Here is a 25960-nt window from a genome sequence, read left to right as displayed (position 1 = left end):
TTTGTATGCAGATGTCATTCATGTGTCTGTTTTCCTGTTTGATCCAGTGAAAGACTTCAACAGGATTCCAATTCCATCGTTACGACGGCACCAGGTCACACTTTGCTTGTTTTCATGAAAGTCCATCCACTTCTGCATTCATGAACTGTGTAGAATGTTTTTATCCCCCTCTTCATCCCGCCAGCCCCTCCAAGGAAGCCTTAGCCTCTGTTCTATCCTGAATCCACTTACATAACGCAATGTGGTGTCAATATTTTGCTGTGTAGTGTCAGGCCCTCCTATGCTATCTCCTGCAGCCGTACCGCCAGCAGGCCACAATCCAATCAGCCCCTGTTTGTTTGTTCAGCTTAAACTGTTTGTGCCTTGTTTTCCATGGCATGCGACTCCCCTCTCTCCCCTGGCTTGAAAAAGTGTTGCACTCGTCTTTTTTTGTCCTCCCCCTCTGTCTGTTGTCTAGCTGTGTTTCCCGGTAGCAGTGAAGGGAGGGTAAGTGGAGATAAGCCCAGGGTCTGGTGTCTAGTAGGACATGTCTGCTTGGAGATGTTCTGGATGACAGAGTCTTGTTGAACAGCAGCCCTCTGCTCTGCACAGAGGCTGCACAGAGGATGGGGACTACTGTTAACACACACACACACACACACACACACACACACACACACACACACACACACACACACACACACACACACACACACACACACACACACACACACACACACACACACACACACAGTAAGGAAGTAGCATCATACAGGTACTCTACATTCTTTAATGACTAGAACGTCCACCACCTGTGCAGTTCAGGAAGTGACATACCCAATCCAAACACAATGTCACGGTTCCTTTTGATATACCGTAATTCTGATTTCAGGGTGCATTTCATACAGTCACTAGTATACGTATTGGAACGAGTGGCATTCCTTCAGATGACTTATTTCTCCCTGGCCTAAGATAAAAGCCAGCCACCATAAGCAATCTGTAGATTTGTAATGGTGTGGCCAGTCATGACGAGCCGCTAATGTATTTCATGCTTGTTTAAGATGTTGGAATCCCCCCCCCCCCCCCCCCCCCCCCCCACACACACACATTCCCCCCACAAAGGTGCATTGTGATGTGCTCCTTATTACCTCTCTGCATTAAGTCTAAACACAGGCTGTGGACTGAGGGGGGGGGGGGGGGGGGGGGGGTGGGGGTATGGCTGACATGTGTTTCTTTAGGCTGTCTCTCTCCTCTTTGCAGTGATCTCTGCACGCCTATTCATGTAGCAAGGGGGAGTGCCTGTGTAAACATTCTAGTTTCTCCCTCCGTTTCGCATAATAGTTGCCTGAATTCATTTCTCCTGACCTGGCTATCTGAAACCAATTACACCACATCCATTTGGGCTGAATCTTATTTTCCTAAGGATCAGTCGGTGGAGCCGTAGCCTTTTCTCTGTGTGTGTGTGTGTGTCTCTGTATGTGTGTGTGTGTTTATTTTTTTTGTCTTCTATCCCCAGCGATGGATATCAACATCAAATATGCTGTTCTGAGTGCCTTGTTATTTATGTTAGAGCCAGAGCTCTTTCGCGGGCCCCTTACAGCCGTCTCAAGAATGCGCGACATTGTTCTGTTTATACAGTGTGTGCATTAACAGACAGGAGATGTCATTTTCCGTGCATAGCAACCCAGGTTAAATAGGAGGACAGCTCTGTATGTTTTGTCTGTGCGCCGTCGCGAGTCTTCAGCAAAAACTTTTGATGACTTTTCTTGGCATGCCTGCTTTGTATAGTCAGGCGGAGAAGAGAAGAGAAGAGAGGGGGGAGAGAGCTCTGTGTGTGTGGAGTTAGGCCAAGTCTATATGGATGGTGAAAACGGATGGCTGCTTTCCCCCAGTAACGACTGAATATTCAGAAATTCTGACAGTAGGAGAAACGTAACCTCGGTAACGCCAATGACTTTCCTGTCAGTTTTAAGGCCTCGCAAACTCCCGCGCTGCTTCCCGAAAGCGGGGCTGTGTTGATGCGGAGTGCGTGAGAAAAGTACAATTCTAGATTGTGACCAGAGTTCTCCTCTAATAAGCTTGAATCGAGTTGAGCTGTACACTCCCAGTCGCAACGCTGTCAGGGCCGATATCGGAAGCACCATTAAAATGTCTCATTCCCTGTCCTGTTCTCCTCCTCTTCACCTCTGACCCTTGTCTTGTATTGAGTGACTTTCTTGTCTCTGTTTTTCAACAGTTCAGCAGAAAACAGTCCATGTTGATGCCAAGGACAGAGAAGCATTTCCTCCTGCTGATTCACACTGCAGAGGGCAAACCAACCCAAGCCACTCGGTAGTGGTTCTGTTTGGCACTGTATTTTGAATCAGGCATCAGTGCTGGACTTGGGTTTCAGAAAGTAGCCCAATTCACTGTCAAATGTAGATTCGTTGGAGCCACATTTTAGTACTACACTGATTTCTTGGGAAGTCTCGAAGCCGGGGAAAGTTGTTTATAGTGTTCACATTTGCTCCGTCACACAAATGCGATCATCATCATTTAAAATCGGAAACCAAATTTGAATTTCTCCTCATTCTAAAAGCCCAAGCAAAGCGTAGAAAGACCGACAAACAGTGACAGAGGTAGTACTGCCAACCCTGGTAGATGTTGGTGATTTTTTTGAGTTTCTTGTGAAGTAAAAGGCCATGGCTCATCACACTGGTGGGTTTCAGCTGAGGCTGAGGCTGAATCTGAGGCTCGTCCTTCTGAGGTAGACGGATCAATGCAAGTTAGAACCCAGCGCCACTGCATTGTGTTTGTTTACCTTGGTTCAGCGCGTCTGGCTCCTGTGAGCCTCCAGCAGACAGACTGGCAGCCCCAGCCCTCCCCGGCCCCAGCCCCCTTGCTCTGTCTTTTCATAATTGATCAGGGGGATGGATGGCTGCCGTCCCAGAGGGTTAAGACGTGGCAACCCTTGCTCCCTCTCTCTTTCTCGCTCTCTGGCTCTTCCCTCGCTCTCTCTTTATCTCTCTCTCTTTCTCTCTCTCTCTCTCTCTCTCTCTCTCTCTCTCTCTCTCTCTCTCTCTCTCTCTCCATCTCACTCTTGTCCCTCTCTCTCTCTCATCTGTCTCTCTCCCTCTCTCTTCTCTCCCCTGTTTGCTCAGCATCTCAATGTACTAGTTCAAACATTGTTCACACCAGCTGGCAGTGCAGTGCCATATGCACATCCTGTCAAAGCAGCTGTTGTCATGGATACTGGCAAGCACCAGGAAAATAAAACAAGGCCCCATGATTCTCAGGGAGGAAGAAGTGTCACTCTCCATCTGAAGGAGATTTGTTTTTTCCCTTCTTCTTCTTCTTCTTCTTCTTCTCCTTCACTCAAAAATAAACACCTGTGAAGGTGTTGTGTTGTTTTTGTGTTTTTAACGGTATGCTTCTGTTTTATTTTTGGAAGGATATTTATTCTACAGTATGCTGCTGCCATCTGCTCTCAATGGCCTTTCTGGCATATTGACTTTCGTCAGATGTAGCCTTGAAGCAGTGGAGGAGTAGGTAGCCATCATACCCTATGAGTTTTGTACTTGTCAGACATACAATACACTACATGGGCTTCGGTTGTATCTTCTCATCGCACCCTGAAAGTGTCTGGGAAATCAAGCCTGTCTATAAATCTATCAGTCATGTCTAGGTGTTGATGATAAATGTTTAACATTTCCGGAGTGTGATTTTATAATTCTTTCTGCCATATGTAAACAGCATGTGAGCCAATTTCATCTGGCAGAGAAAGGGCTTCTCTCTCTCTCTCTCTCTCTCTCTCTCTCTCTCTCTCTCTCTCTCTCTCTCTCTCTCTCTCCCCCCCCCCCCCCCCGCTCTCTCTCCCCCCCCCCCTCTCTCTCTCTCCCTTCCTCTCTCCCTCACTCCCTGTCTCTCTCTCTCTCTCTCTCTCTCTCTCTCTCTCCCTTCATGCGCATAAGCAGCGTTAATGCATAGTGTTAAACCTGGCCTCCTAGTTAATTCACTCCAAAGGTAATCTGATGTTGATTTTGTCAACTTTAATTACGGCTTCTAGGAACACTCCACATCGCCTGCCTCTACTTCAGATTGATATTATGAATATGCAAATGGACTAGTAATTTGCCGAGAAGTGGGTATTTCAGTTGAGCACACACTAGACAGGTCAATTCTACTGACGCCTTGCTTTTTTTTTTCTCCAACTGCCTCTTCAAGGGTGCTTTAGACAAACTGTATTTATCCTTGATCATGGCTCTGTGTGAATTATCACAAAAATGGATCTCTGGCGTACTGTAAGCCATGTCAGAGAGTGTCGCTGAAAATATTGGATAATATTTCTTGACAGATTTTGGCTAATTTAATAGCTTTTATGAATATTTTCAGATGTTATGGTTGGTTGTCATCCCAAATAAATCTAATGTTTCGCTTTTTTCTCTGTCTCTCTCTTCTGTTTTTCTCCCCCTCTCTTTGTCTCCCCCTCTGTCTCTCCCCCATCCCCTATCTCTCCCTGCTCTCTCCCCCTTGTCTCTCTCTCCCTATCCATGTTCTCTTCTCTCTCTTCCTCTCCAGGCCCTACAAGCAGCGAGGCAATTACTCTTACAACAGCCAGGCAGTGGCCTGAAATCTCCAAAGAACAACGACAAACAGCGTCCACTGCAGGTGAGCAGCATGGTCACTAATCTCTTAAATCCATCCATAATACATGCTGTCTCGGAAAGAAGATTTCCTCTGCTCCACAAGTGTGTTTGATTTGGCAATGCAATTCTGGAACCTGTCATTGGAATTCGCAAACCTGGGACAGCCTGTCCTCAAAGCAAAGCGAGCTGTTTTATACACAAGGAAACAAATCGATTTGTCAGCCTCTGTTTTACCAACTGTCGGTGGTCAAATCTCCACACATTGTCTTATTTTTATATCTTTCACCAGATGTAATATAATTAGGGTGGGGGTTAAAGACGATAAAGTATCCTGAAGCATTTTTTCTTTGTGTGAATATCAAAGTTATTGTATGGAATGAAACGCAACGATATGAAACGCAACGATATGAAACGCAACACTTTTCCACAATTGACCCACACTATTGCAACGCCACCAGGTTCAGAGGTGACTTGCTTGCACAACACGTCCGATTGAATCCAGGGGTTGTTAAAGGCAACTCCTTTTAACTAGCTGTCATTTTGCCTTATAGCCACGGTCTGTTTTGGTTGTCGGCGATTTCCATGAAGGGCACAGTCACAGTCACAGAAGGGCACAGTCTGCTCCTTTCTTCCTTCCCTCCTCCCTTTATTCTCTCCTTTATCCCGGTTTATTCCTTCTCTCCATCCACAGTCACACGGGGATCTATCACTCCGCTCATTTAGTCAACAATGAGACGGTTATTTGCTCTGCTAGCTTCATGGTTACGTAAACCCCCTTGACATCTGCGACTGCTTCTCAAGTTTTCGTTTTTTAAGGGTTAAAATTGAAGTGCGAGAGTGTGTGTGCCCTCCACTCGGCTAATAAGTGCTATCAAGGAGCACTGGTTTACCTCATTACTACCCCTGTGCATTTAATGAGAGATGGGGAAAATTGGCTTTAACCTCATCGTTAACATTTTTCGCAGAGTCTTAACAATGGCGACACCTTCGATTGGAGTCACACTCCTGTGTACCTCATTACATGGTGGCGAAAAGATAAGGTGCAAGCAACGCCCGTCGTCACACTTTCTTTTTCATTGAGATAATTCAAGTCGAGGACATGTGCCCGTGTCGAGAAGTGTTAATATTATCAGGCTCGTTCATTCAAGGATCATTTTTCTTTCGTGTTTCACGCAAAGAAATTAGCATTACTGGCAGTTTGAAGATATGAATTGTTTATCAAACAAAAGCAGTCTATTCTCTACTTCTATACAGTATTGTTAGGTCCATAGCGTTTCACCAGTTGGGCGTACTGCATACAGAAAATAATGGGTTTCACAACCCAGTGAGTGATCTGCAAATTGCAAATTGTGCAATACTTGTGAGGAGTGGGGAATAGTATTGGATGGGGGGGGGGGGGGGGGGGGGGGGGGGGGGGGGGGGGGGGGGGGTGAGTCTCTGTGATAGCGCCAGCAGCAGGTCCATGACCGATCCACGGGCTCTAATAACAGCAGAGAATGGTAAATATTGAATATTTACATTTGCTTACTCCCATCCTCTCCTCATGTTAGCGATATGAATCAATATGAATCGGGGGCCGTGTGAGCAGCGTGTAGTGACTCTAGTTAAATCCAGCTGTTGATCGGGGCCTTTATTGACGTCGTCACCTCTTTGTTTTAAGTTGTCCGGACGGAAAGTCTTTGTAGAGCGGCAGTAGGCTAGCCCGTTGTGTTCAGGTGTGTATCAACTCGACACCACGTTGCTTTGATTGTTGCTTTAGCTGTGCGCTTTTATTTCCCGAGTCCGCCATTTTGACTTGTCTTTCTATTGTTAATGATGAATATTTGGATTGTTTCAAAACGCACGATAAGTAGTGCCGTATGTATGCTGTACGCGATAATGCAACTATTCAGGGCCCACATCACCCAAGAGATTCGTAATAACACTGTCAAATGTTCATATGGAACGCTTTTGTGGGACTGTTTCGCCGATCTTCCAATTGAGTTTACCCAACAATCTAGCTTTATTTACCTGGATTAACAAGGCCAAAAAGCTCCATGTCTTCCACGCTTCAATAGTACCTGTCTTGATTGAGTCACCAGCGAAACTAACTGCATGTGTTCCTCTGCAGGTATCAGAGAAATTGATCCCCTTGTCTTATTAAAGCAGCTAGAAACATGGAATGGATTAATATGAGTGTGACAGGCCTGCTTACTGCTTATACGCTTCTAAGTCACTGATAAATCCCAGCGTTTTCCAGTATTTAAGAGCAGGGAAGACAAATACACTGTAGATTATTTAGTACACAAGCATATAAATGCATCAGCTCGCTATTTTAATTACTTGTATTAACGGCTAAAGGCTCGCGCCTGACTAATTCTATCCGGTGGTTCATCGCGGTGTTGACGCGGCGACACAAGCTGCTTTTCCACATTTGCGTAATGTGACAGGTCTATCATTACCCAGTAAGCCCATGGGAGCGCTCAATAAACACCTATTTCTCCCAGTAAATCCCCTCGCCTTCACCATGCTGCTTACAAGGATTTCCCAAGGCACACAACACCCTCTCGTCTCTGTTCTACTGTTATACCCTCCCTCTCACTGTGGCAATATCTATCTCCCCGAACGCATTTATACACTGACATTTGGAATACAAATAAAGAGACGGGCGAGATGACGAATAGGGAAAGGAGGATTACCGAGGCCTTTGCAGTCTGACAATTGTTCTCCCGAACCAAATCACCATCTCAAGTTGTCAGACGCCGTCGATAAGGCCCTTGTTAGTTTGTTTGTTTTCTTTTGTCTGATTCCCTCCTCCCTTGATGTGGGCTGGGCCCTGGCCGCCTTAGCGATCCACCTGGGACGTATGTGCCTTTAACACGCTGGGTACACCACAAAGCCTGGCACGGTGACACACGTGTGCGCTGAACAACGATGGCGCCGCGCCGTGTGGTAGGCACGTTAGGTGTTTTCGGGGGGGAAGGGTTGAGTAAACAGCTGTATATGGGCTGGATCAGCGTGTACATGTCAGGGAGTGAGGGGCTAGGACATGTCACATTGATGAACACAGCATAAAGAAGATGGGGGGTGATCCGCTGACCTCCTCTGAAGACCGTTGGAAAGGGTTGACCAAGCCCAACACACACACACACACACACACACACACACACACACACACACACACACACACACACACACACACACGGTGTGAGAGGCGCATTAACGAGGTGATCGCACCGCACTGTAGATTAACAAAGGAGGTCTTCACTCTGTGTGTCAAAGACACCCCGTGGTGGAGTAGCTAGCTAGGCCCTCCATGCCTCTTCAGATTATGCAACCCAGACAATAGATCAGTGCCAGAGGTTAAAATTGGATTTGCCCCTCAGCTCTATTAGCATAAAAGACATCGGAAGACTCTCTAGCCCCTCCCCCGTTGACTTTCCCTGACTCTCTAGTAGTTGACGGTTAACCATCAGCCATGCAGAACCCGAGCCGTGACAGGTGTTTTCGAAAAGCAGTTTCTCTTTAATGCAATGTTGCCAAGGAGTGCGTCAACCAACACTATGTCGTGTTTTTAAGGCAGTTTAACGGTAATGACACCAAGTATCATGCCACCAAATCCACCTGGTGCGAACATACAGTACAGTGGTTGAACTCTGAACCGTGTAAAATGACTGACTGTTCCAGGTTGGCTGTTGGTTGGTTTTATGGATGAGAGGAGCTGTATTATAAATATGATGTTGGCTCTTGCCTTTCTACGTGGTTTAGTGACTCCAGATCTGCCTCCCAATCAGACCGTGGGCACTGGGCCATCCTGAGGGTGTCACTGTTTTAAAGGTCGCCGCCATACATCTCATCACAGTGAAATATCCCTACGCCACATTCCTTAACATTCATCTGACTATAGTCCCCCATCTGGAACACGGAACACTGAGAAAAGGCTACAGAGACATTGGTGGATAAGGTAGGAAACGCAGGCTGAGGATTGTATTTTTACATTTACATGTATTAATATCTATCTGCTCTGCATTCCCCCTGGTAGTGGTAGGATCTCAAAATAGGAGAGAGAAAAAATTATCACAGCGGAAAAACATTTTGTTATTATTCATGAAGAAACCTTCTGTTGACTCTTGGAGAAGGAGGAGAAAAAAAAGTGTCAGCACATTTTTACTCAAACACCCTCGGTGACTGCATGCTTTTGTAACAAGAAAACAAGATTTTATTCCTCCCCCCCCCCCCCCCCCCCATCTGTGTTAGTTACACACACCTACAGGACAAGATTGCTAAATTGCGAGGACAGAGGAGGTTCATCATTGTGATGCAAAAGAAGTTGAAATATAACCCCAAGGCGAGCGGCGGCAGAGTAGAAAAACATGAAGAAAGTGCTACATCCCCAGACCTTTGATGTAGCAGCAACAAATGTACCTTCTGACAGAAGATGCATGGAAGCAATAAGCGAGTTATACCAGACCCTTACACATGCAATCTGATTATTCTGGCCCGGGTGTTAATTGGATACTACCTGGCAGATCTGATACGAGTAGCAGCCCTGGTGGTGGGAAGCCTTTCCAAGTGATGAACTATAATTCACTGAGCTGCTTGAAGCACTTGTAATTTAGAGCGTGTCATTTGATGAAGCGGCTGATCCAGTGGTCTCTGTAGTACCTGGGACATCACAAGGCAGACTTGCTGTTCCCTCCAAGAGTACCAGCTACTACGGCACACCAAGACAACTGGTAGGAGACCCGTTCGGAAAAACCAACTGGGAAAGACAGTACAGTGTGCTAGTGTGCTAGTGTACAGTGTGTCTGCTCCTCTCCACTAGCCACTGGAGGCTATAAACACTATTATAGACACTGTTGTAATGACATATTACAGTTGCACAGTACATGTCCTCCGCTTTATCAATGAAAAGGGAATCAGGGTTATCTATACAGAGATTCTAAGATATGTTTTGAAGGACCCCTGAGCCTACCATAAACCCCCCCCCCCCCAACTGTTTTATTAGATTACTTCATGCCATTGGTGTCTTTATGTTTTGATAGATTGCATGTCCCATACTGTGCTGATTTGGGAAAACATTTTCTAATTTACTTAGCTCTAGTCCTGACAATCTGGAGTAGTGATCTCCTAATCCGAAGTGTGTGTGTGTGTGTGTGTGTGTGTGTGTGTGTGTGTGTGTGTGTGTGTGTGTGTGTGTGTGTGTGCGTGTGTGTGTGTGTGTGTGTGTGTGAGTGTGTGTGTAACACTATGTCCACTTCTCTGAGAAGTTCTGAAAAGTTAGCAATGCTTGCAGGTAGGGAAGGAGGCCTGGGAGGAAGCCTTGGTGGTCTGGCTGTGAAGTAGCCCCCTATCAATAAGAGCCTTGCCACCATTGGCAGTAATTGGTTAGTAAATGAGCAGTGTCAGCTGAAAGGGACTGGAGGGGTCAGAAGTTCAGCAGCTCAGAGGGAGTCTGTAGTTTGGGGCCCATGGCCCCTGGGGAGCCCGGGATTGAGATGAATTAGTGGGGGACACTGGAGGAATTTCATCCTCTCTCTCTCTCTCTCTCTCTCTCTCTCTCTCGATCCTCTCTCTATCTCTCTTCTCTGGGCTGAAATGGGTCTAACACCTTAATTAACACTGAAGCTTGTCTCTGCCAAGCAGCTCAAGTAATTACCACCTTACGCCCCTCCATTTCTCATTTTATTTATCTTAACAGTATCTGTGGCAGCACTGAGACCGTTTAGCTCGTGCTGAAGAGACCCTAACGTTATTCACTCCATTCACTCTCCCATCTCCGGCCCTGTTTATGCCTCAGTCCCACATCTAATCGGGAACTTCCCCCACTTATTACCGCTAAGTGAATTCTACCGAAATTGAGAGAAATTCACGTCTTTTTTTTCACCCCTTAATTGTTTAAGTTTTAACTCTGACACTGTGGGATATCTCCTACTCCGGCCTTTAGTGTAATTTGATTTGGTCATAAATCCATTGTCCTAAAGATAAGCCCAATTGCGTATAATGTGCATTCATCTGCCCATTGGTCCGGTTCGATGCAGAGAGCCACCGAGCGGCGGTGCGTTTTTAATCGCACAATTCTCAGTCAAATCAAACAAAATACGAGGCCTCTCACCGGAAATAAACCGCAACTGCTGCCTTGGCGGAGTCTAGAGGTACCTGATCACTCCTCTCCGGAGAAGAAGTTGACCTTTTGCAGCCGTGAAGAGGTTTGTTTCGTTCTCTGGCACGGAGTGTGACGAGCGAGAGAGAGCACCTTAATGATGTGCTTGTTCTTGTGAGGGGCAGCCAATGTTTTCTCATCAGGATCCAATTTAAAGGTCCTTTGTTCTGCACTCAGACTTTGGACCTAAGCAGCAAACCACACGCCCTCCAAAGTTCAAGTTGATAGTCGTCGTCTTTCCTGTGTGCCTTCCTCAGCTTTCTTAAAGGAAAGGAAATAAAGAAATAGGGAGCAAACAGAGAGCGCCCGAGACCCACTTTGATTGCCATACTGTGTATTGTTTTGTTTATTATCATGTTAACCCACATACCAATGACATGTTGTGTTACTTTTTGAGGATTTGGAGTAGGATCATTTTGGAACATGCCCATTTGGGAACAATTTGCACATACCACAGAGGTAGCAAAACTGCACTTCAAATCTATGATACTCTCCCACTTAACATACTGCTTGACTAGTTGGGCCCAAGCTTGCTTTACAACATTAAAACCCATTCAGTCTGTCTACAAACTGGCTCTCAAAGTGCTTGATGGAAAGCCCAATAGCCATCATCACAAAGGCCAATCAGACTCGTGAACAAAATCCCTAGGTGTGTATTGCCGCTTTCCATGTTTTCTGTAGCTCGTGAGGTGCGGAAACACTGTTGCTTTTATGTATTTTGTTTTGTTGCTTTTTGCGCTATTGCTCTGTCTGCGTGCTACGTGTTGCTTGTTCTATGTTTCTCTGTCTGCGTGCTACGTGTTGCTTGTTCTATGTTTCTCTGTCTGCGTGCTACGTGTTGCTTGTTCTATGTTTCTCTGTCTGCGTGCTACGTGTTGCTTGTTCTATGTTTCTCTGTCTGCATGCTACGTGTTGCTTGTTCTATGTTTCTCTGTCTGCATGCTACGTGTTGCTTGTTCTATGTTTCTCTGTCTGCGTGCTACGTGTTGCTTGTTCTATGTTTCTCTGTCTGCGTGCTACGTGTTGCTTGTTCTATGTTTCTCTGTCTGCGTGCTACGTGTTGCTTGTTCTATGTTTCTCTGTCTGCGTGCTACGTGTTGCTTGTTCTATGTTTCTCTGTCTGCATGCTACGTGTTGCTTGTTCTATGTTTCTCTGTCTGCATGCTACGTGTTGCTTGTTCTATGTTTCTCTGTCTGCATGCTACGTGTTGCTTGTTCTATGTTCTCTGTCTGGATGCTACGTGTTGCTTGTTATATGTTTCTCTGTCTGCATACTACGTGTTGCTCATTGTTTGTCTGTATTGTTATTGTAATTGTTTTCAATAACCTGCCCAGGGACTGCGGTTGAAAATTAGCCGGCTGGCTAAAACCGACACTTTTGCTGAAGCGTTGATTAATGTGCACTGTCCCTCAAAACTCCAAATATATATATTTTGAAACATCCATTTCTGTTATTTCCGTCCTCCCCAGTTACCAACCTCAAATGTAGCCAATTTTCAAATCATTTAAGAATAGATTGGTAATGTAGTTCCTTTGGCAGACAGAGGAGCTACTGTAGCTAGCTAGCCTAGCGTTGTTGGATATCATGGTGGTTGTCTGATCCTGTGTGTGAGAGGACCGTTCATTGTCTGCCCGTGTTTATGACGGCGACAGTCCCTGTAAATGCTCATTAATTTTGTCCCTTCGTGGCAAAATCATTTCGAGGAGAAGCAATTCAGCCTCTGTTCCTTTCAATTCACTGCTCTTGTCAATCAAGCGGCCCGGGCTGCGGTATCCTGCGGAATGGAGGTGTTATATTCCGGCAATTATCATGTCATATACTCGAAAATGTAAATGAACGTGTGTAAAATTAAATTTATGGGTTGTCAGTGAAGAATAAGAACCAGGAGAGCAATTACTTATCGTCTTTCATCTTGGAGGCTCTGATACGTCAAGCAGAAAAGCGTGCAGTTAAATGCCTGGAATTAGCATTGTGCTGGGGCTTCAACAATGAACCGAGGGCCGGGGCCTTCCTCTCCTCCGCCTCGCCTGCCTCTCTTTTTGTTTGGGGAAGAGCGATGAAATGAAGATGATTATCATCCATCACTCGCTAGCTAAAAAGCTAATGAAAGCGGGAAAGCCACTTCCGTGACTTCATTTGTTGCCTCTTTTTCAATTTTCGGTTTTGAATCCCCTCGTTTTCCTTGTCAGGATGTGTAGGCTTTTTCCCTGGCTTGTTGTTCAGATACAGTATTATCCCCATCCTGTACAACTGGGCTAGTAATGCATGTATATGCACTCCTTACAGAACACATGGTGTTTAGTGGTGTAGTGATTCATTATATGATATTGTATGGTTATGTCTTTTCACTATTTACATGTTTACATTTTTTTTTTTTAACAGACTCACACCAGGTTCCCCTTTCGTCAACCCCATTAACCGCAGGATCCTCATTCAAGCAGCCAATTAATGGGTTTTAATGAAAGCATTGTCATCCTGTCCACCACAATTCAACGGGGTGGCCCCCAGGGTAATTGCAAGTCTCCGATGTATCTTAAGGTTTAATAACACTGAAGGTGGAAGCACAGCGCGTTTAGTTACGTGCAGATGTTTCATTTGTGACTTGTGTTGCTTTGTTCGGCCCCTTTCTTTTGTGTCTGCTTAACGAAGTGCGGAAGAGAGTGAGGCTACTGCTATACCACAACAGCCTTCACACACACACACACACACGCACGCACGCACACACACACACACAAACACGCACGCACGCACACACACACACACACACACACACACACACACACACACACACACACACACACACACACACACACACACACACACACACACTCTCTCTAAGACCCTAATGAACAATGGTGTCCAGTCTAGGATTTGTTTGAATACGAATGTGGCGGTGCGGCGGGGAGTAGGAGGAGGAGGAGGAGGATGGGGCTGGGGATGGAGTTTGACCTTCAGCTGTGATTTTCAGTTCATCAGGATTAGTCAAGCTGGGCGATCAGGAGCGCTAATGCATAATGACTTCTAAAATGAAAAATGTGTAGTGACCATGCAAATGTCTCAGCTAATCAAAGAGGGGAACCTGGGCCGAGGAGAGGAGGGAAGAGCAAAACAAGGACGTGTCAAGGCCTGAGAGATGGGGGGGGGGGGGGGGGGGGGGTTACAAGGAGAGATGTATGGAAAGTAATCAAGCAGCTTGATTAGACAGCAGCGTTTCACGTTAGGGGGACAGGAGGGTCTTATTGGCCCTTTTTGTCATGCCGTCGTAGTATACTGTCATAGCGACTATGTGCTAAACGATGTCGCAATTAGCGAGGGCTATGGAATGGCCACGACTACTTCCTAAAAGATTCATTATAGTCCCATTCTTTAAAGATGCCCGCAAGAGGTTTAATCAGTCTTATCTTAGCGTAAGATACTGTTTGGTAGACTATTCTGCATCTGCAATGGTTGGATGTGTCATATCACAGCCTGTGTAATAGAATATTAAAATGCTCAAAGCCCTTACAGTCAAATAACACTTTCAGATTAAACCGTGGCCCCAACAGGTGAAAGTGAAAGACTCTGGGGAGAGTTTCAAATTCCTCGGTTCACCCGCTTTGAGTTTTTGTTCCAAACTTCACTGCAGCGTGGAAGAGTAAACAAACTCGTTCCAGCGTTTGTTTTCATTCCAGTCATTGTAAAAAATAAAAATGAATTAAATACCAGGCATGAAGAATAAAAAAAATAAAAAGTGATATAAACAATAGAGCTACATTCCCCCGTTGCTATGTGCTCATGCAGGCAATCAAAGTGAGAAGCAATGAAAAGTTGGCTCTTTCTTGCTTTGTTATTGATCTGTGGTGTTAGAAAGTCACTCTCTGCTGTCTTACAAGACTTTGGCTGAGAACAATCTGTCTTTGTTTTGTTTTGGGGAAGTTCTCTCTAGCAGTCTTGACAGCAGCTAGTAGTCGAATGTTTCTTATCACCTGAAAAAAAATGTCACACGTTTTTCAAAAGGACACGTCAGTCAGGAGAAAGAATTGAACCTCTGGCTGCTTTTTCCTGAGAATGAAGAAGTAGCAGAAGTTCTGTGCTCTGCAGAAAGGCAGCTGGTAATTCCACTCTATAAACAGAATTGTCTACTAGCACCAATCGCTCTTTTCCTCTCGAAGAAAGCTTCTCTAAGAATCATCTCCCTCTCTGTCTCTCCAAGGCTCTTTCTGAGTGATCTCCAACCCCAGGGTCTGTCTGGGTGCTTGCATGCTGATTGTGCATACCAAGTGTCCACTTCAACTGTGTTATTTTAATCAACTTTGGAGTTGTGCATTTTCCTGCTGTTTCGCAATGGCCGCCACTGATAGGCATGCCTAAGGCGGTTCGAGGGTTCAGCTAATTAGGGTATACGTCTATTTAAATCCCTCTCTTCTCCCAGCGGGCGGACTGTCAAAAATAAGGCAAGGAAACACAAAGGCACAGCACCCATCCATCCTTCAGCACAGAGTGCCTCAGCACAAGGGTGACGGGAGACATGCTTTCTCTACCTTTTGGTCCCCAATTACCATGCTCCCAGTGGGCTCTGAGGCCAGACCTGATGAATTCTCTCTCTCTCTCTCCCTCTCTCTCTCTCCCTCTCTCCCTCTCTCTCTCTCTCTCTCTCTCTCCCTCTCTCTCTCTCTCTCTCTCTCTCTCTCTCTCTCTCTCTCTCGCTCTCTTGGTCTCTGTCCTTTACTCCCTCTCTTTCTCTCTCAATGTACCTCCGTTGCTCCCCCCTTCTCTCTCTCTCTCTCTCTCTCTCTCTCACCCACCCTCCAGGTGCCGGTGTCGGTGGCCATGATGAGTCCCCAGGTGATCACCCCCCAGCAGATGCAGCAGATCCTCCAGCAGCAGGTCCTATCCCCTCAGCAGCTCCAGGCTCTGCTCCAACAGCAGCAGGCTGTGATGCTGCAGCAGGTACCTAACATATACACACACACCTAGTAGATACACACAGGGAGACACGCACAGTAACACACCCACCAACACAATCACATACACACAGAGAGACATTCACCTAGACATACACACACACATAGTTACATAGTCATATGCGCACAGTTACATGCATATGGTCACATAATGCCTGCACACACACACACACACACACACACACACACACACACACACACACACTGCCTGTGTAGCACTGTATTCACAAAACACTTAATGTACAGTACATCTACGCTCGCTGCGCCCTTGACACAGTTATAAAAGAGAGACTAGAAGTGACGCACTTGACCACGTCACAACCAATTACCTGTATCCCTCCGAGGGTCTATTTCCTGTGAGCCCTCGGGAAAGGTAAAAGGTGTCAGGATAGAGACATAGTTACTGTAGTTATGAGGAAGTCAATGAAAGAGGGGTGGAGCCAGTACAGGAAGTGAGACAGGCTGGGTTATATGTGGAAGGAGCTGACTTGTAATTTCATCATTACTTCCTAGATAGACGACAGCGAGGAAAGCTTTAAGTAGGGAATTACTGTTTCATTAACTACCCTCTTTAGTGGAATTTATGAATGAATTAAGTTTCAGGAAGATGTCCCATGCAGGCTCTTTTATATTCTTTATAAGACTTTCATTTGCTCTACTGTACCTCCTCTATCTTCAGGAGTCACTGAGAGTCGCATAGACAGCAGAGAGTGGATGTTATGTGTGATGTGTGTTAAACGCCTTTCGTTTAGAGTGATGAATCCGTTCCTTTGAGTGTGCTGCATTCACTTTAAAGCATTTCAGTGCCTGTCAAGACATTAGACCAAAAAACTGTATACTAGTTAATATGATTAATTGTGCCCCCTCCAGTACTGTGCGAGGCCATTTAAAGTCCATATGGAGAAGACATGGCGGGAGAGCGAGACTACAGTATGTGTCCCCCCCCTCCCCCCCCCCCCCCCTGCTAGAAAATGAATCAGATTATGTATGGCACTTCAAATATGTGTTGTACGTAACCAACATGTGTCGGTGTTGTCGTGGCACCTCATTTTCAACAACAGCAGCAACAACAAAAACCACACAAAAAAAAAACAACGACAAACAAAATGAATTTACAATGTGTCAGAACCTCGGCGAGTGCTCTTTTTGCTGCTCTAGTATAGAAACAGATTCCTCGTTAGCTTTACAAACACATTGCTACAGTATCATGCCATATGATCAATATACTCTGTCTCAGTAAATCGACGCTTTCCACTGCCCAAAACGACACACACCGTACCAATGAAACCAACAGCAAAAAAAAGAGCATTTGCCAATGTCTATTTACATAGCCAGAATATAATATGGACATTCTCCTAGGTTACCTGGAATATTTTTTTAATCATCTATCTCTCTTTCTTCCCCTCCCAGCAACATCTGCAGGAGTTTTATAAGAAACAGCAGGAGCAACTACACCTGCAGCTTTTACAACAGCAGCACCCTGGAAAGCAAGCAAAAGAGGTGGGTATCTGTTTCAGACCCGTAATGGCCTGACAGTGGAAGTGGGAGGGAATGTGTGTACAGGGAAGAAGTCTAGATGATGTCTGTTCTGGCTGTCTCACTCAGTTCGGTCTTCAGGTTAGCAGCCGTGGTTTGGGGGAAACCTTCCCGTGTTCCTGGGATTCCACAGACCAAGCTAGCTAATCCAAAGCCAGTGTTCTCTAATGTTAGCTAATGGTTCACCCAGTGTTACCGTATGTGCCTTTGATGGACAAAGCACTGACACTTGTTACCTGCCGCTGGGGGAGACTTGGGGAGAAATGACGAGGGGGGGGGGGGGGGGGGTTCTCTCCCTCCTCCTAAAACATGTAAATGGATGGACGTGACGTTAAATAGCTCAAAAGCCCGGTTTGAGCCGAGAGAGAGGACCGAGTCACAGGGTCTGCTGATTAATGAACTGCTTCTGTGGGTTTGGGCCGAGTGCGAGGAGCAGAAAAGTTAGAGTGTGACGCGCTCATAAATCACACTGACAGCCCGCCAGTCTACCGGGCGAGGCTCGCAGTCTGTCACAGGAGCCGAACATCGTAGCACGCCGCGCGCCGTGCCGGGGCCAAATCTAAACAACACTTGGGGAAGCAGTTAAATTGACCAGGAAACGGTATCGCAGGCACCTTTTCCCAGACACATCTCTCTCCCTCTCTCCCTCTCTCCCTCTCACTCTCTCCCTCTCTCCCTCTCACTCTCTACCTCTCTCCCTCTCATTCTATCCCCTCCTCCCTCCCTCCATCTCGCTCTCCCTCTCTCCCTCTCACTCTCTCCCTCTCTCCCTCTCACTCTATCCCCTCCTCCCTCTCTCCCTCTCACTCTATCCCCTCCTCCCTCCCTCTCTCTCTCTCCCTCTCCCTCCCTCTCTCCCTCTCACTCTCTCCCTCTCTCCCTCTCACTCTATCCCCTCCTCCCTCTCTCCCTCTCACTCTATCCCCTCCTCCCTCCCTCCCTCTCTCCCGCTCCCTCCCTCTCCCTCTCTCCCTCTCTCCCTCTCCCTCTCTCCCTCTCTCCCTCTCACTCTATCCCCTCCTCCCTCTCTCCCTCTCACTCTATCCCCTCCTCCCTCTCTCCCTCTCACTCTATCCCCTCCTCCCTCCCTCCATCTCTCTCTCTCTCTGTCCCTTCAAGCGGCCCATTATGTGGACCGTACAGGAAGCTGCTGCTGACCTCCCGGAGGCTTTGTTTCTGTTTGGATTTGTGAATAGAATTTTCAGCCCTCCGTCGCCATCAAATATGGAATAGAAATCGCTCCCTTATTTCTCCAGAGACGGCGGGTCCAATCCACATGACTTGCTCCATTATGCAGTCTGTTTTCCAGTGAGCGCATCACAAGTTTCGCCTGCCCCCCCCCCCCCCCCCCCATCCCACCCCCCAGGCTAGAAAGGAAAGGGTCTTCCACTGCAGCTTGTCTCTCTGTGAAGTGTGACTTCCTCCACATATATCCTCAGGAGTGTCTCTCCACAACTCGATGGCCACCTTGGTCTTGTGATTCTTGTCAAGAAAAGCAAAACATTTATCCTAGACTCTCCTGTAATAACAAGCCTTTCCTTGAGCGAATTAAAACAAATTGCAATGGAATCTGATAGCAGAAAGATAGTGGAGGAAAAAGAGAGGCGGACAGAGAGAGGGAGAAAGAGATAAAGAGAGCAGGGAGAGAGCGATGTGGAGGTAACAGAGCCAGTTGTATGATAGCTCCAGTACCTCCCATGTTTCCTAATAGACCACCAGAGATCTCATCAACAGCCCACTGAGGACTAAACATGTTTAGCTGTGAAAAAGAGGTGCCATTAAACTGGTAATGAAGTCATGCTCAGTTCTTGGCATGTTTACTGTTATAGAAACGGATTATACCATGGTGATACACAGTTACCTGTCTTGATCGACATCTGCAATAACATCAGCTTCTAGCTCTGATTTACTGTTGTATTTGTGTCTGCTGTGGGATAGTACTGTCATGATTAAGCCACAAAAGTCTGGGCGTTTCCCCCCCCCCCCTGTTTTTCTGTGGTTGCTTTGGCAGTTGTTTCTTGTTGTTGTTGTTGATGTTATTGTTTAGCTCGGGCTGTCTGGCTGGCCCAGTGGTAAACAGGGTTGGGAGCGTGGGGCTGGGGGGGTAATGCTGGTGTACTCAGTTGCTGTAAATCTCCCAGCGAAAATCTGTAAATCTCGGCCCCATAAGCTGTAATAGACCATCAGAAAATGCAAGACAATTAACTATCAACTGTGGGGGGGGGGGGGGGGGGGGGGGGGATTACCCAGGGCTTAATATCATACAGAAAACTCATCTCATCGCAGTCTGGAGGGGAGAGTGCAGTCTATCAGCCCAGTGTGCCTAGCTATGCCTCGTTCAGCAAGAGGAGGAGACATAATAGAACAGGAACTAGGCATTAAAAGGAGGCGAGGAAAAAGAGAGAGAGGAGAGAGGAAGAGAGACAGGCAGTAGTTAAGATCATGGAAGGAGCATCGGCAATGCAAGTATCCTCGTCGTCGGTGTTGGGCGCCCACTTTCTTGTTAATTTGTGTAATTTGTGCTCCTTTCCTCCTCCACTCCTCCTCCTCCTCCTGCTCCTATTCACTATAGCAACAGCAGCAGCAGCAGCATCAGCAGCAGCTCGCCGCCCAGCAGCTCGTCTTCCAGCAGCAACTCCTCCAGATGCAACAGCTCCAGCAGCAGCAGCACCTGCTCAACATGCAGCGCCAGGGCCTGCTCTCCCTGCCCCCGGCCCCAGGACAGGCAGCCCTCCCCGGGCAGACCATGCCACCAGGTAAAGGGGTGGCTGAAGGGAGTGAAGTGGGAGAGGAAGGGGAAAGGGAGAGAGCCTGTGGCTTCAGGGGCTTCTGGGGCTGGGGGGCTGTAGCGCACGTGACTGCCGGCGGCCACACCACTCTATCTATCTCTCTCGCTCTCTTCCCTTTTTGTTTCTACCTCTTTCGCTCTCCCTCAGCTCTGCCTGTCTCTCTGTCTCTTCCCGTTGTCTGTGAGTGTTTTTTTTTTCTCTCCCTCTATTCCCTCGCTCCCTGCTCACCCCTCCCTCTCTGGGTTGTTGTTGTTGTTGTTGTTTACTGCCTGTCTCACAGTAGGCAGCGAAGAAAAGAGACAAGAGGAGCCGCTTCCATTTTCTCTCGCCTCGCCAAAAAGTAAACACGTTTACCAAAATGGCAGGGGATAAAAACAACAACAACAACAACAACAAGAAACAAAACGAAGGGGGTTTAATTACCAGTGTGGGGCTGAAACAAAAGAACAATGCTCCGTTTATCTAGCTAGATAATATCATTTGTGCTAACTGAATTCTGCTTCCTCTATGAATGTAATCCAGTGGCAGCCAGTGTGGATCGATGCCCGTGGATCCCCTGTAGATTTCATTGTAACACTGCATTCTTATTAAGCAGAACCGCTGACAAGAGATCATCCCAGTTAATCTCTCAGTGTAGCCGTGTGCCATTTGGTTAAAAGACTAAGCCTGAGCGGTGTGTCAACAAGTAAGTTAGTACTTGTAGGCAGTAAACGGGAGGAAGTAATTTGTGTTGGTTTGCGATGACTCTGTGTTTACGTAGTCTACAGTACATCATCTCCGGGCCTAGTAGTGATTGTGTAAATGGATTGTAACTGTGTTGGTCCTCTGTTTCTCCCCTCTGCCAGCTGGACTGAGCCCAGCGGAGCTCCAACAGTTGTGGAAGGACGTGACCGGCGGCGGCCACAACATGGAGGACAACGGCATCAAACACGGCGGCGGCGGCCTGGACCTGACCACTACCAACTCTTCCTCGACTACCTCCTCTACCCCTTCCAAAGCGTCACCTCCCATCTCCCACCACTCCATCGCCAACGGCCAGTCTCCCGCACTCAATTCCAGAAGGGAGAGGGAGCGAGAGAGGGAACGGGAACGGGAGAGGTACGGAAAGTGAGCTACTCGTCCGCCACCCACTACACAACACATTGTAGACACAAAAGTTAGGACGCACAAAAAAGCTTGTTGTCGGCTGGTAGCTGTTTGTTGTTTCAATGGCTTTTAATAATGTACAAATACATTTTATATCTGTCTGTAGAAACTCCTGATCAAAGTATTTGGCCCCCCCCGTTTAGAAAACGAAAAAAAAAAAAAAAAACGTATTTGTTCCTGCCGGGTTGAACGTGATGTTTTGTTTGTTTGTTCAATAGTTTATTAGTGTCTTGGTAATATTCAAAAAGCAGCCTCGGCCTCCCTAGGGACAGCGTAGGATGCTATTGAACACAGTTACTTACACCATATCAAAAGCAAGGAGACGAAGACACCGGCAGCAATACACAGCTGTGCGAGCAGAAAGCGAAGGCAACCACCTCGTACATTAAGTATTTAGTGGCTCCATCTTTTGAAATTACCTTGCTGCTCCGCTTGTCATGTAAACAAAACACGTGACGCCAAGGTGGTATTTTAGAATGTTTGTCCTTGTGATGCCGCCTTTGTATGTGGTTCCGACTGGAAGAAAACACTGTTCACACATGTCTATCTGGTTCTATGCATTATTCAAGGCTCTTTCCTGCGATATATTAAGAATGTGGCGCAGTGTAGCGGTGTGGGGAGACTTCGGTGGAGCTGGATGTGTTGCATAATTGGTTTAAAGTAGATGCTATCTGCTACCGCCACTAAAAGGGGGCTTGAAAAATATATCTTTAGAAGGCAGATGTTCCCCTAGAAGAGAAACAAAAACAGGAGGAGGAGGGAGGGGAAAGAGAAAACACTTTTTTATCTGTTAGTGTCCCCCGAGGGGGGGTGTGGCGTCTCGTAATGATCGAACATGGAGTATTGTCAAGGAGAGATGCTTACTAACACACAGTGGATCGATGGAGGGAAAGCCTGCCTGTAGAAACCGTGTGTGAGCTCTCACACACACACACAGACACACACACACACACCCTCCAACCCGCCAAATACAGAAACAAGTGGAGCCGAAAGGTTAAACCGTCACTTTTAATAGGATGTGCTGTCTATTCGGGGTCATAACTTATTTGGGTGCCATTATCCAAGCAGAACCCCCTCTTGTCCTCAAAATAACATAAATTACGGAGAATATTATTAATCTCGTGATGAAAATTATATGGCCGTCTGGATTTTTCATGTTTACTTGAAAGCCCTCCGTTGATCGCTTTACAAGATGAAGAAATAGGGGTCGGGGGGGAAAAAGAAAAGGAAATTGGTCCCTCTATGAATGGGTTAGCTGGATGGTTTTTCACGCGTTGCTTAGGGGTTTGCAATAACACTGGATCAATAATCAGATGTTAACCATATTGTTTGGCCACCCGCCCTCATCTTTTCTCCCTTCTGTTATTAGGAACACCTTAGTCCCTTTATAGTGCACTACATTTAGCCAGAGTAGCAAGAGCCTCATGGGTGTCCAAAAGTAGTGCACTATATATAGGGAGTAGGGTGCTATTTCAGATGCAGACAGTAACTTCCATCCTTGGCTTAATTAGGCTCCTTCCCTCCTCCTCCTCCTAGCATCCTTGGCAGGTGAACTATTCAATAGAACAGGGCTGAATTGACCTGCTTTGACCTGCTTGTCACTGATTGTAACCTGACAGCCACCAGCAGCCTCAAGCCATTATGGCTTTTTTGATGAATCTGACGCCAGTCTACCCTTCTCTCTCTCCTTCTCTCTACCTCCGAATCCTTCATTTTTTTCTCTCTCTGTCTCTCTCTGTCTCTTTCTCCCTCTCTGCCTTTGTCTCTCTCTCTCTCTCTCTCTCTCTCTCTCTCTCTCTCTATTCATCCCCCCTCTCTCTTTCTCCCCGTTCTCTTTCCCTCTCCTCACCTCTCTCTCTCTCTCTCTCTCTCTCTCTCATCTCACTCTCTCTATCCATCGCTCCCTCCTTCTCTCTCCTTTTCTCCCGCTGTCTCTCTCCCTCTCTCTCTCTCTCTCTCTCTCTCTCTCTCGCCCTTCTCTCCTCAGCTCATTACATGAGGAAAGCGGAGCCTCCCACTCCCTCTATGGTCACGGGGTGTGCAAGTGGCCCGGCTGCGAGAGCGTCTGTGAGGACTTCGGACAGTTTTTGAAGTAGGTCTTATTCTGAGAATGTACTCTACGATGTGTCTTACTCACCTCACCTTTCCTGTACTCACCGACCTCATATATCATCATGTCTTAGCTTACACCGTGAATTTACTTCATGACTGTGCATTACGTTACAGTCTCCTATGTTAATACAACAAATAAAAAAAAACGACAAGCTCGATGACAGGTGCATTTAACAACCACGGGCCAAGACAACGGCCCCCGTGATATCCGATGAAGCTTTATGTCGCCCAGCCAAGCGCCTCTCGTGCCTCTTTCCCACAGCAGAAACGTTGTCTTATGTTCCATGGTATAAAAGTTGCCATTCATCAACTAAGATGAGCTTAGCTGCTGTACATATTTTGTTTCTCAGTAATGAAGCCGCAGAGGCCTATTCTGGGTTATTTTCCACAGTACCAGAGCGGCTCTTTGCGAGCTTAATCGAGGGGGGGCCCAACAAAGAGATAAACACGCTTGCATCTCAGTTGGGATATTTGAACGTGTAGATTGTATAGACTGTCAGGCGGCTGGCTACATTAACTCTAGATGTAATTGATCTCCGATTTACACCCAAATCTCCTCTTCAGCGCGAGTTGCCTGATAGGCTGGTGTTCAGCCTGATAGACTGGTGTGCCTGATGGCCTCAAAAACGAATGGCAACTTGTAAGGACGCGCAGGGGGCCCCACAATGGCTGCATTCAGTGTTGTCATGGCGCCAGCGGATGGACTGAATGAACTCTTCATGCTCCATCAACAATTTAGTTAATTAGCTCATTTGTAATTGGTCTGCTTTGTTGTCTGGGATGTTAGTGGGGGACATCAAAAGGGGAAGGTGTTCGCTAGTGCCATAGATTACAGGTTATCACGTTGCCACTCTGGAGGAGCGAGGCTCTTTCTCTCTCTCTTCATTCGAAAAGAGAGAAAAGGGGGCCGAAGCGTTCATTGGAATATTCTAATTAGATTTGTAATTAACTGAGAAATAATGATCGCGTGGAGCGTTTTCACGGGTGTAAATGTTCATGTAAATCCCACACAAACTCTTTTGAAATTGGGATATTGTTCTATTTTGGGGAGGCGGATTCTTCCTTTACATTACAGTGCTGTAACTCCATAACAGTGGTTCTGTGATGACATGGAAGCCCACTAGGGCCAAACCAGAGTTGTAGGATTTAGGTCAGGCAAAACCAAAGGCAGTAGCTTGGTTAATTATACAGCCGTCTGTAGCACCAGCATGTGCATTAGGGCTAATGTGTGTCTGTGCAAAGAGAAATGACTGAAAGCCAGACTGGCTTAATATACAAAACCTCTACAGACCCCACAAGTGAGACAGACAAGACATTTAATGTGCATTATATCAACGCCTCTGTTCAACGGACAGGCCAACAATAGACGCACCTTTGAATTCATTATTTCCAGGTGTATTTATATGGATATGATGTGCTTCTCCCCAGGGGAAGATGCACTACGTGGAGCAGCATGGTGGATGTCGCGAGCAAAGATTTGCTCGGGGAAAGGCAGTATAGTCAATACTATAAGGTTACATTATAAACTGGGTGGATTGAGCCCTCAATGCTGATTGTCTGACAGCCGTGGTACATCAGACCGTATACCATGGGTATGACAAAACATTTATTTTTAGTGCTGCAATTATGTTGGTAATCAGTATATGATCGCAGTAAGGCACCTCGGGTGTTTGTGATATATGGCCAATATACCACGGCTGTGGTACAAGGGCTGTGTCCAGGCACTCCGCGTTGTGTCGTGCGTTAGAACAGCCTTTAGCCTTGGTATACTGGCCATATACCACACCTCCCTTATTGCTTAAGTATATTCTGGTGGAGACCCTGGAGCAGAGGAGAAGTGTACCTTGCAGCTTGAGAAAGATGTTGGCTGTGTGTGAGACTGCATGGCTATAGCAGATTAGTGGTCTATAGTCATGCACTCAGTTCACTTTGTCTTATTGAATCCACCCGCTACTGTACATTGCCTTCCATGTAAAGACGGCTAAGTATGTTTACTGTATGTGTCACGCTCTGACCTCAGTTCCTTTTTTATGTCTCTATTTTGGTTTGGTCGGGGCGCGGGTTGTTTTTCTATGTTTACTTTTCTATGCGTTTGGCCAGAGGCAGCTGTCTATCGTTGTCTCTGATTGAGATCCATACTTAGGTAGCCTTTTCCCACCTGGTGTTTGTGGGTAGTTGTTTCCTGTCTTGTGTTTTCACCTTTCAGGACTGTTTCGATTTTCATTTCTTACATTCACTTTGTTATTTTGTATTTTCGTGTTCTGTGTTAATAAATGATCATGGACACTTACCACGCTGCGTTTTGGTCCGATCCTTCCTACTCCTCATCCGATGAAGACGAAGATCGTTACAGAACTACTCACCACCAACGGACCAAGCAGCGTGGTAAGGAGGAGCAGAGGGTTCGGGACTCCTGGACTTGGGAGGAGATATTGGACGGTAAGGGAGCCTGGAGTCAGGCTGGGAATATCGCCGCCCGAAAGCTGAACTGGAGGCGGCGAAAGCAGAGAGGCGGCGATATGAGGGAAGGCAGCGCAGCAGGCACGAGAGGCAGCCCCACACGAGGAGATTGGCGGAGTCAGGTGATAGACCTGAGTCAACTCCCTGTGCTTACCGGAAGCAGCGTAGTACTGGTCAGGCACCGTGTTATGCGGTGAAGCGCACGGTGTCTCCAGTGCGCGCTCATA

At 46.7% G+C, this 25960-nt stretch overlaps 1 protein-coding gene across 18 annotated transcripts in view; it reads left to right on the top strand.

The window, feature by feature from the left end:
- The window catches only part of LOC110501061 (forkhead box protein P2), a 116301-nt gene that overhangs the window by 63597 nt on the left and 26744 nt on the right, over nt 1-25960 (top strand). For 9 of the 18 annotated variants that reach the window (XM_036957643.1, XM_036957642.1, XM_036957635.1 and 6 more), the window contains 7 exons: nt 4537-4626; nt 15539-15676; nt 16561-16620; nt 17101-17190; nt 19799-19982; nt 20861-21122; nt 23149-23253. In XM_036957643.1, coding sequence (XP_036813538.1) covers nt 4537-4626; nt 15539-15676; nt 16561-16620; nt 17101-17190; nt 19799-19982; nt 20861-21122; nt 23149-23253 — 929 coding nt within the window. The remainder of the gene's footprint in view (nt 1-4536; nt 4627-15538; nt 15677-16560; nt 16621-17100; nt 17191-19798; nt 19983-20860; nt 21123-23148; nt 23254-25960) is intronic. The other 9 variants (XM_036957644.1, XM_036957640.1, XM_036957641.1 and 6 more) reach the window with 5 other exon arrangements.

This window comes from Oncorhynchus mykiss, chromosome 21, assembly GCF_013265735.2.
Source record: "Oncorhynchus mykiss isolate Arlee chromosome 21, USDA_OmykA_1.1, whole genome shotgun sequence".
Classification (NCBI taxonomy): domain Eukaryota; kingdom Metazoa; phylum Chordata; class Actinopteri; order Salmoniformes; family Salmonidae; genus Oncorhynchus; species Oncorhynchus mykiss.
Note: the sequence above shows the minus strand (reverse complement) of the source record. Positions and strands in the feature narration are given on the sequence as shown.